Genomic DNA, 11,762 nt, shown 5'->3' with positions numbered 1-11,762 from the left:
AGGTTCAAGATGACAAGAGAGAATGGCTTTTTGTAACGCATGGGGAGGACAAGAGGTTCCGGAGTTAGAGTCTGCTGATTTCCCCCCTTTTTTCCGGATCAGAGGTATAATATTGTGCTCCATCCTATAACATTATTATGAGCAAGAGACAGGAAAGGAGTAAGGTGAACAAGGGACCATATCTATTACGTGACAGGAAAACTAGAAGTGGAATAACCCAAACTGTTTCAGCAACTACGAAGGCTGCAAGTTTAACCGGCGCTATGTCGGGTGAACCTCCCGGTGAGACGGTCGAGGAAGGAGCCTTTCTTCGGTCTACGTCTCTCCGCGAGCCCACTGACTACACGCAGCCCAGTGCTGCGGAGAAAGACAATATGGCGCCACTCTGAGTCACTCTGAATTTGTCAAAATCACCGACAAAATTATTGAGCAGCTCGACTTACTGAATGCAAATGTAACATCAATCCACAAGGAAATAGCTGAAATACGCGCTAACATGACTGATTTGCAGGCAGCAGTAGCTGATTCCTCATCCAGGCTTACCGATATTGAAAATGACGCTCTGCCTAAATTGCGGAAAAAGAATGAGAATTTGGAAACGGATCTGACACAAAAGTTAATGGCTCTTGAGCTGCATGATCCCAAAATGAACTTGCTTATATACAGAGTTGAGAAAAAGAAGGATGAGAAGGTAGTTCAAGTTGTGAGAAACGTTATTGAAGAACTGGGATTCTCAAATGAGGAGGTTGAGAAAATCTTCTTTGCAAATGCCCATCGACTGCCACGTCGCATAGTAACGCAGGGGAATGAGCGAAATGCCGGGCATGGTCAAACTGGTCATGACCCAATTGTCATGATAATGAATATGTATCAGATTATGCAAATGTGACACCTGTGACCTCAGGAGGTCAGATCGCATGTGCGCGATGTATATGCGATACGCGTGACTTGATACCCAGTGCGGGGAATAAACACCAGACTATGGTTTATGGAATTCAACTACTTTGTTAGTTTGTTTGCACTTAATATGTGACATTGGCGACGAGGATTAATGTTTCTTGGATGTTGAATCTGTGGCTACGAGCTGGAAAAGTTTCAACATGGCATTCGCTGGAGCGGAATTGTTAGCGCTTCGAGGAGTTCCACACTTCGATCCGACGGGTGGTGCAAGTATTGTCAGCGGCAAGTGGAAAGCTTGGCTTGAAGAGTTCGAAGCCTACGCCGATAGTCGCGGCCTGTTTCTGGACGGATGTACGCCGGCCCAGGAGGCGCAACGAAGAGCACTGTTGCTGTACACTGCGGGGCCTGTGGTAAGGGAGACTTTCAAAACACTTCCCAATAAAGGAGAGAGGAATGAGTATCAAAAAGCCACAGATGCCCTAAATGCTCATTATGTTGTCAAACCTAATGCTACGTTTCAAAGACATTTGTTCAGGAAAACAAAGCAGGAAGATGGTGAAACGGTTGCCCAATTTGTTACCAAATTACGACAGGTTGCTATTGGATGCAATTTCGTAGCTGGGGATGTAGAAAACCAAATTCTTGACCAAGTAGTTCAGTACTGCAGAGCTGATAAACTACGCAGGAGAATGCTGGAGAAAGGAGGTGAGCTCAAGTTAAATGATGCATTGTCCATGGCTGCTGCTCTAGAAGCTGTTGAAGGTCAATTTAACTCCATGTCATTGAGAGAGAGAGAAAGGCCTAGAGCTGGTGGACAAGTTCAAGTGAACCAAGTATCGTATGAGAATGACAGAAAAAAGAATTTGGAATGCTACCGATGTGGGAACAAAGGACATTTTGGGAAGGATGCATCATGTCCAGCCAAAGGAAAGATCTGTCGGAAATGTGGAGGCCAAAACCACTTTGCGACGATGTGCAAAAGTAAGGCCAAGAGCACAAGTGAGGCGAGAGGAAAATTCAGAGATGGGAAGTCCAGAGATGGAAAGAAGTATAAGAATAGAGTTCGCCAAGTGGAAGGTGAACCCGGAAATGATAGTGATGATGACAACAGCCGTGGCCGTGATCAGAGGTACTATCAATTTGCTGTGAATGGTGATCATGAGAAAGTCCCAATAATCATTGGAGGTGTCACAGTCCCAGTGATAGTAGATTCGGGAAGTGATTGCAATGTAATAGATCAGATATTGTGGGAGAAACTGAAGAAGGACAAAATCATCTGCAAATCTACTAAGAGTACCAAGAGGCTTTATCCATACACATCACATATACCATTAACGACCATTGGATGTTTCACAGCCACCGTAGAAGTTGGCAAGATGAAGTCGACTGCAGAGTTTGTTGTCATCAAAGAAAAGGGAGAACCTTTACTGAGCAAACATACGTCTAGAGAGCTGGGAGTGCTCCAGGTGGGAATTGTACATGTAAATGCGGTACAGAGTTATGCAGGTTTAAAGCATGAGTTTGAAGCAGTCTTCAAAGGAGTTGGGAAGTTGAAGGGCCGACAAGTTAGGTTAGCAGTGGATGAAACGGTGAAGCCAGTGGCCCAGCCTGTGCGAAGGACTCCATTTGGACTGAGAAAAAAGGTCGAGATGAAGATTGCGGAATTGATCGATCTCGACATCATTGAGCCAGTTGAACGCTCCACGCCATGGGTAAGCCCAGTTGTCATAGTTCCAAAGAGAAATGATGAAATCAGACTGTGTATCGATATGCGTAGAGTGAACGAAGCAATCATAAGAGAACGTCACCCCATTCCCACTATTGAGGAAGTCCTACAGGAGCTGTCGATTAGCAAGGTCTTTTCGAAAATAGACCTGAAGTGGGGGTACCACCAACTGGAGTTACATCCGGAGTCTAGAGAGGTGACAACCTTTGTCACTCATTGTGGGTTGTTCCGCTATAAGAGACTGTTGTTCGGAATCAATGCTGCTCCAGAGATTTATCAATACGAGATACACAGAGTGATAGCTGGGATAGAAGGAGCTGCGAACATATCAGATGACATCATTGTGCATGCATCGACCCAGAAAGAGCATGACAAGAGGTTGAAGCAGGTGCTTGGCAAACTGCGGGACGCAGGACTTACTGCAAATGCAGAAAAGTGTAAGTTTGGTGTCTCTGAGTTGGACTTCATGGGGCACAGACTGACTAGCGAGGGACTCAACCCAGGATTGGCCAAGGTGAAAGCAATTGCAGAGGCCCGTGAACCCCAGACTGCAACTGAGATGAGAAGTTTCTTGGGGCTAGTCAACTACTGCGCAAAGTTCATTCCGAACTTTGCTACATTGGCAGATCCACTGAGAAAGCTGACCAGAAAGGACACGCCATTTCAATTTGGTCATGAACAACAACAAGCGTTTAAGGCGCTGAAGGAAAGCTTAATGAGTGCAGAGACCCTGGGCTACTATGATCTAAATGCACCGACAAAGGTCATAGCGGATGCCAGTCCAGTTGGCTTAGGAGCAGTGCTGGTGCAGGTGCATGCTGATGGCCCGAGGATAGTAGCATATGCCAGCCGCTCGTTAAGTAACGTTGAAAGGAGATACTCTCAGACGGAGAAAGAAGCCCTTGGACTTGTGTGGGCTTGTGAAAGATTCCATGCGTACCTGTATGGAATAGAGTTTGATCTAGTGACTGATCACAAACCGCTTGAAGTCATTTATTCACCGAGATCTAAGCCATGTGCGAGAATAGAGCGGTGGGTTCTGAGGCTTCAACAGTACAAGTACAGGGTAGTCCACATCGCAGGAAAGTCCAACATAGCAGATCCATTGTCAAGATTGCTGAAGGATGATCAACCGAGAGAAACTTCTGTGTTGGAAACAGAAGCAGAGAGCTTTGTGCGTTTTGTGGCAGTCCAGTCAACGCCAGGTGCGGTGACAACGAAGGAAGTCGAAAGAGAATCTGAACATGATCCTGAACTCGAAGTTATCAGAGAGTGTATTCACAGTGGAAAATGGGATGATTGTCCATATAAAGCATACATTCCCATCAAGGATGAACTCTGTATAATTGGTCAGTGTGTGCTGAGAGGTAGCAGATTGGTGATTCCACAGGCACAGAGGCCAAAGATGGTGTCATTAGCTCACGAAGGACACCTGGGCATTGTTGGCACCAAACAGAATTTGAGAACCAAGGTATGGTGGCCAGGATGTGAGAAAGATGCAGAGAAATTCGTCAAGACGTGTCATGGTTGCCAAATCACAAGCAGGGGTAATCCACCAGAACCAATTCGAAGTACTATGTTGCCAACAGGACCTTGGGTGGATGTAGCCGTTGATTTCCTAGGACCACTTCCGACAGGAGAATCTATACTTGTGGTAGTTGATTATTATAGCAGATACTATGAGTATGCAATCATGAAATCAACCACTGCAGAGAAGACAGTCAAAGCCCTGGCTGAAATCTTTGGCAGACATGGGTTACCTGTGACGTTATACTCAGACAATGGACCCCAGTTCATCTCAGAAGTTTTTGCAGAGTACATGAACATTACAGGAATTCACCACCATCGGGTGACTCCTAAATGGCCCCAAGCCAACGGCGAGGTCGAAAGACAGAACCAGAGTATAGTGAAAAGGCTTAGAATTGCACAGGCAGAAGGCAAGGATTGGAAGGAGGCCTTGCTGACTTACGTCGCAGTCTACCGGGCTAGTACTCATTCGACAACAGGAAAAAGCCCGGCAGAAGTGTTGTTCGGGAGAAAGATCCGAACTAAACTACCACAAATCCAGGACATTAGTGAGGATCAGGAACTCAGAGACAGGGACCTCCAAATGAAAAGTGGTGCAAAACACTATGCAGATCTGAAGAGGGGAGCCGTACATTCTGACATAGTGCCAGGAGATAAGGTGATAGTAAGACGTGATGAAAGGAGGAAACTAGACACGCCATACTTTAGCCAGCCATACACAGTGACAGCAAGAACAGGAAGTATGGTAACTGTGAAATCACCTGACGGAGTCCTGTATAATAGGAATGTATCAAGTGTAAAAAGATACATGTCCCGAGACACTCATAACGAAGCTGCCAATCCAGAGAGGACAGACGGCAATCCTGAGGCGGTGACCGGTATTCCTGAAGGGTCGGACGGTACTCCTGAGGCGGAGACCAGTACTCCTGAGGCGGTGACCAGAGATCCAGACTTAGAGGCAGCGAGCAACACATCAGGCGGTGACCAGAGACATCAAGATGGTGATACCCAAGCAGAGACAACAAACACCAACGTTCCTATGGCAGCTAGTAGACCACAACGCCAGAGAAGATTCCCTAAGCGATATGATGATTTTGTGTGATTCCAGATCAATATGGTGGGGATGAGCTCTTTGTAAAATAGCGACAGTGATATATGAAACTACATGTGCCAAGGAGAAATGTTTGGAAATCATTGGTTGAAGCCAAGTTATGATTTAAAGGGTGTACGCCTTGCGCTGCCCATATTTGTGAAATCGACATGTTGGAGAAATCACCATGGAAACCAAGCGTACGAGGAAGTTGTGTTATGTGCTAAAATAATAAGTTCTGATATATATGTTTCAATATTACACATACATTAATCAATGTAAAAGGGTGTACGCCGAACGCTGCCCTTATTGTATGTGATAGGTGTTGCGAAAAACACAAGTTTGAGTTGGAGCATCGATCAGTTTTCAAAAATGGATTCAATCATCGAAGAGAGTATTTCCAGAAACTTCAGTTTCAGCTAGTCGTATGAACGCTTGGAGATAACAGATGATTTACACAAACTCAAAACTAGAACTCAAATAGTATCCAGTGAACAGTTGAACTTTTATTTGGACCACAGACTGGATGCATGAAAGATATTGCATGAAAGATATTATATTGCATGTTATGTTTTATGTTGTTCAACAAAGTTGTTTGGAAGATAAAACATTTGGGAAAAGTTTATCGACCAGATAAATTTGTTGTTTGTTAGAAGTTGTTTTTAAAAAAAATAAATAAAAAAAAAAACAAAAGGAAGAAACAAAAGCAAATGCACCATAGCATGTTTATTTCAGTAATTCACATATGGCTGAAACACAAGAACAAAAGAAATATTACAAGAATTTTCAGTGAAACTATAGTATAAAAATAGACCAGGATAAAGTTTCATTCTGGCAAAGGAGGGATGTCATGATAATGAATATGTATCAGATTATGCAAATGTGACACCTGTGACCTCAGGAGGTCAGATCGCATGTGCGCGATGTATATGCGATACGCGTGACTTGATACCCAGTGCGGGGAATAAACACCAGACTATGGTTTATGGAATTCAACTACTTTGTTAGTTTGTTTGCACTTAATATGTGACACCAATCATTGTTCGGTTTCTAGCTATGATGGACAGAGATTTGGGGTTGAATGCATATCAACAAAGAGCAAGAATACGTCCAGTGACCCTTGAAGGTCAAGCTGCTGCCAGACCTGCTACCCGTTTCGTAACGGACCTACCTGCACCTCCCAAAAGAAAGAGATTCATGTTGGAGCAACAAGCGTACCAAATGAGGAAAAATGAAAACAAATCTACGCGCATCAAGCTAATCGGTACAAGTTTGCAGTTGGAATGCAGGGAAAAGGGCAACTTTAATTCGCCATGGCGTGCTGTGATTGGATGAAACGCGTATATAAACGGACATAAACTGATGCCGCCTTTGCCAAAATAAGTTGTAAACAAGCTCTTTATAATTTTATACCGCACAGTTCAATAACGAAGAGAAATCAATGAATGACTCACTGTTCTATTCCAACGCTTCAAGTTATTATGGTATGCCTGCCAAGATACCAATAAGGACTGTGGTGATGAAATTAGGTCGTCAAGATTGTGTTGGAAGTTTGGTCTGAACTGAACGTACTAGGATTTTTTTTTTCTTTTTCTTTTTTTTTTTTTTTACGAACTGATGCCACTTGAAAAATATATAAGTGAACTTTTTAGAGATTATGTCAATAATGCTTGAACACTCTCTAGTTTTAATATACATTATGAGTTCAATTAGTTCAATTCAAGATGTAAACTCATTGATTTTAACCTCATGTAATGAAATGTTTTTGAAAGTCGTTTACATTGAATATATTACGACTCTCGTTGCTTAAGATGAAAAGAGACAGGTGAAATGAATCAGTTTGGAAATGAGACAGTTGGGAAAGATTTCATTTCATACCTAATTTATGACTTCTTATAATGTTTATTTAGAGGAAATAAAGTATGTATTTAGGTCAATCTAATGATTAATTTTCATACTTCTGAATGAAATGTATCAAAACGTGGTCATAAAGAAATGAATGGTGTCCAAATTTTCTCAAATGATATTGTCTGGAATGTGGTTCATTGCGCTCTCAATTGATATTCGTGTTATTGTTAATTTACAATTTCTACGTACTTAAAAAGTTGTACTATTTTTAAAAAAAGTAATTGTTATGGTAAAGGTCTCCATATTTCAGAAGAAGACTTTTATTAGCAGTTGTCCTCTTTTTCTTTTTTTTTCTTTTTTTTTTCTTTCTTTTTTTCCTTTTTTTCACAAGAAAGCTGTTATTGTCCATACGACTTGTTTTGTTTCTGGATACTTATAAGCTACCCATTGAAATTAATTTATTAGAACCTAAATATATAGAGAGAATATGTTTAAGAGAGAATATGTTAGAAGTGGTATGGACTTTATAGAGTAGGGGGATGGAGTACAGCAAGTTAACAAAAAGTTACTTAAAATGGTCCGTTGGTTCCTTTCGGTGCGTTATGATGTGTCCACGTTTTTGTGTGTTTTTGGTTAGTTTTTGTTTGTGTGTTTGTGTTGTGATGTTTTGTCTTTGTATTAGTGTTGTGATTCAGACGGGAGGTACATTATTTTAGAAATTGAGATACAAAACATAAGATACATTATTTGTAATGTTTATTTTCCAGTTCGAGAAAAAAAGCAGGAACAAATAGATTTTTTAAATCATTTAAGTGTTCGCTTAAATAAATTCAATTTAAACAAATCCCTTATGGTAATTGGTGGCGACTCTAAAATGATTCGGAATTTTGAATCGGATATTTCAAGTAAAGGGAGTATTAGAGGTCACAAGTTTAATTTAGAATTTGAGGATTTCCTTGGAAGGTTTGATATGCTGGATATATGGAGGAAAAGAAACCTAGACACGATTCAATTTACTTACAGACAAAGTAACCCTTTAATTCGAAGTAGGTTAGACTTTTGGATAGTTTCAAACGAACTGGAGAAACAAATTGCCGAGTGTAATATAATACCCTCCATAGCTTCTGATTACTCTGCCATCCATCTAGGTTTGCCTTTGGGTGATAAATTTTTTCAGAATATAGGTCCATCTTACTGGAAGTTCGATAATAGTCTGTGTTTAGATGTAGAATATGTTCAATATATGAGAGCAGAAATTAAATCTGTCGTAGATCAGGGGAAGAAAAATATTACAGACGCCAGAGTCCTGTGGGTTTTCGTTAAAATGAAAGTTCATGAAAAAACAAAGAAATATTCCAAAGGTAGGGCACAAGAAACGAAGGAAAACCTACGCAAAATACAGAGAGATATTCAGAAGCTTGAACTTTCATTGGTTATTTCTCCAGATAATGATACCTTACAAAATTTAGAGTCAAAGAGAAAGGAACTCAAAGTGTTATATGATCAGAAAGTAGTCGGGTTGAAAGTTAGATCGCGTGCAAAATGGTTTAAAAAAGTGAAATCAATGAAAATTATTTTAAACAACTGTTGGCATCCAATCAGAAAAAAATATTTATAGACAAATTACAATTAGATGGTAGGAATGAAGAAACATCTGATCCAAAACCAATTTTAAAAGAAATTAAACATTTTTATCATAAACTATACTCAGAAAATGAAAAGATGGATAGGACAGATGATTTTTTTTTTAATATGTCTCACTTAAATATAAGTGAAGCTAGTAAGAAGTCGTGTGATAAGAAAATTACATTTGGGGAATGTACTTCAATGTTAAATAAAATGTCTTTAAACAAATCGCCTGGGAATGACGGTTTGTCAGTGGAATTTTATCGCATTTTTTGGCCTGATATAGGGAACCTTGTTTTGGACTCCTTCAATGCCTCCTTTGAAAAGGGTGAATTGTCCACCACACAGAAACAGGGTGTAATAACGGTAATAAAAAAAGAAGATAAAAACCCTTTATATATTCGCAATTACAGACCAATTTCCCTCCTTAATGTGGATTATAAACTTTTGTCTAAAGTGTTGGCGGAAAAAATAAAGAATGGATTGGAAGAGGTGATACATGTAGATCAAGTTGGATTTTTGCCTGGTAGGAATTTAGGAGAAGCGGTGAGAGTTATTGACGATGTCTTTTTTTACACACAGGTATACAAGGTACAGGGTTTTCTAGTAACAGTTGATTTCGAGAAAGCTTTTGACACTGTCTCAAACTCATATATGAATTTCTTACTGAAAAAATATGGTCTCGGCCCATATTTTTTAGATGGATAGAAGTATTGTACAAAAATGTAGTTAGCTGTGTCATGAATGGGGGCTTTTCCACAGGCTATTTTGAAATAGGCAGGGGAGTAAGACAAGGAGATCCCTTAAGTCCATATTTATTCTTGTTAATCATAGAAACATTAGCAGTGGTTATTCGCAATGAACAAAAATTAAAAGGTATTTTGATAGGCAATATACAGACGAAGATAGTAATGTATGCGGACGACTGTTCAATTTTTTTGAAAGACACAGAAGACATGAAAATCTTAGAAAAAATATTAGATTCCTTCTCTCAGGTATCTGGATTAAAAATTAATAGGGACAAAACACAAATTATGAAGCTTGGTTCTTCTGGTCACAGTAATGAAAATTTGACCGGTAAAACATTAGGTAAGATGGTTTCTCTGGTAAAAGTTCTTGGAATATACTTTTCTTTATATATTAATGTTGAAGAAGAAATGAATTATAAGGAAATACTGAGCAAAATAAAAAGATTGTTAGGGTGGTGGAAGCAACAGGATTTAACACTTTTTGGGAAAATTCAATTGGTTAAAGTTTTTGCAATCTCTAAATTACTATATGTGTCTTCCATAATTTCAGTACCACCAAGTGTTTTCAAGGAAGTTGAAAAGATATGTTTTAATTTTATATGGAATGGACATGATAAGATAAAAAGAAATATTCTATATTTGAACTATGATAAAGGGGGTTTGAAAATGTTGAAGAAAACCGATCAGAAAGAACAATTGTGTTCATATGCATCATTTTGTATAATTATGAAGATCTGAATAAAGGCAAAAAAGCTTTAAAAAATTTTTTTTTAAAAGCCCAAATGCCCATTCTGTGAAGGGGAACACTACCTGAGCAGGTGCCCTCAGTTCAAGGAAAAAACGCAGCGGGAAAGGGTTAGGATCGCCAGACAACAGAGGTTGTGTGACAACTGTCTCAAACCATGACATCTGGCAAAAGAATGTAGGGGAAAACCGGCCTACGAAATGAGTGGATGCACTGGTAAACATCACTCTCTCCTACATGTCACCCACAAAGAAAACCGATCAGAAACTTCCGTCACTTGGGCCGGTGATGACAAAGTCGTAATGACAGAGAGCTCATCTGGAACCAACTTATCCATGGTAGGCTCCAAAAAGGTTTGCCTCTGAGTCGTTCCTGTGAAGGTTAGAGCAAATGGAAAGGAAATAGAAACCTGAAACATTCTAGACGGTCTGTCACTGTGTGACAGAAGCCTGGCCCAAGAGCTGGAACTGAGAGAGAGGAAAGGCAGTTCAAGATAACGACTATCAGCCAGGATAACTGCTCTATGAAGGGGAGCGAAGTGAGCTTCGCTGTAACTGGAGTAGGAGAGTCGGAGACAATCAACTTTGACGTTGTCTGGACAGTAGACAAGCTTCCGATTTCAAAAGAGAGTATCCCAAAACAAGAGGACATTGCAAGATGGCCACACCTTCAGGGAATTATGCTTCCACAAGGCCAGGTCAAGCTGTTGGTCGGAGGGGATGAGCCTGAAGCATTCTGGGTCGTTGATGAACAAAGAGCAAAGGGCTCGAATTAAAGAACATAAATGCAGATATGGGCTGTGTTTGTTTATTAGTGACGTCGCGAAAGTGAGTGTGGATGCATTTGACATTGTTTGATAATAACCTAATGTAGTTGATGCTACACTTACATTGCCCTTTCGTGGTATACAAATTATATTACTACGATAAATATTAACTGATTTTTAAAGACTATTTGATATGAAATAAACTACCCTTTGGGGCCTATAAGTCACAAGCATAGCTTCCAACATAGGCCCTCCATATTTCACTCTTCTTTTTAGTTCAGTCTTTTAACTTAATGCATTAGATCAAATTGATATGAGGTACTCAATTTCTTTTACTTTGTGAAATCATTGCAAAGTATTAAATATATGTGAAATATGAAACAATGCACTGAACCTGAGAAGTTTTGGTGCTAAATTTGTTTGGTCCATGTACTGAACTTGTATTTGCCTGACAAGCAGAGAGGGCATTACATGTCTGGTATTTCTCTCTACTTACCCTATAATTTTATAACAGTGGGTTGCAGTGAAGCTCAGATCATGTCTGCATGGTTATGTTAACTTCATTGGTTCCAGGGAGTCATAGTGATCATTGATGACCACATCATTGTTTTAGAGAACGTTGTGACATCCAACGCTTTACCTTGGGGCATTGGTGGCAGCCTTTTTGTTATTGTTTTAAACTTGAAAGGCAGGTGGAATAGGTAACTGCATGTCTAAGAGTCGATCTCTGACTTAAATGTTTCCAGAGAGTCTTTGATGTTCTTGAAAACTGCATCAATATCCTC

The 11,762-nt window shown here is 40.1% G+C and overlaps 1 protein-coding gene across 1 annotated transcript; it reads left to right on the top strand.

Moving 5' to 3' along the window:
- Positions 1-1,100: 1,100 nt before the first annotated feature.
- Positions 1,101-5,255, top strand: LOC115924701 (uncharacterized protein K02A2.6-like). Its single transcript, XM_030987454.1, has one exon. The coding sequence runs from the start codon at positions 1,101-1,103 to the stop codon at positions 5,253-5,255; it is 4,155 nt and encodes a 1,384-aa protein (XP_030843314.1).
- Positions 5,256-11,762: the final 6,507 nt, after the last annotated feature.

This window comes from Strongylocentrotus purpuratus, unplaced genomic scaffold, assembly GCF_000002235.5.
Source record: "Strongylocentrotus purpuratus isolate Spur 01 unplaced genomic scaffold, Spur_5.0 spur5_scaffold_16, whole genome shotgun sequence".
NCBI lineage: Eukaryota > Metazoa > Echinodermata > Echinoidea > Camarodonta > Strongylocentrotidae > Strongylocentrotus > Strongylocentrotus purpuratus.
Note: the sequence above shows the minus strand (reverse complement) of the source record. Positions and strands in the feature narration are given on the sequence as shown.

Coding starts and splice junctions, on each gene's coding strand:
- LOC115924701 (XM_030987454.1), top strand. CDS start 1,101: ATGGCATTCGCTGGAGCGGAATTGTTAGCGCTTCGAGGAGTTCCACAC.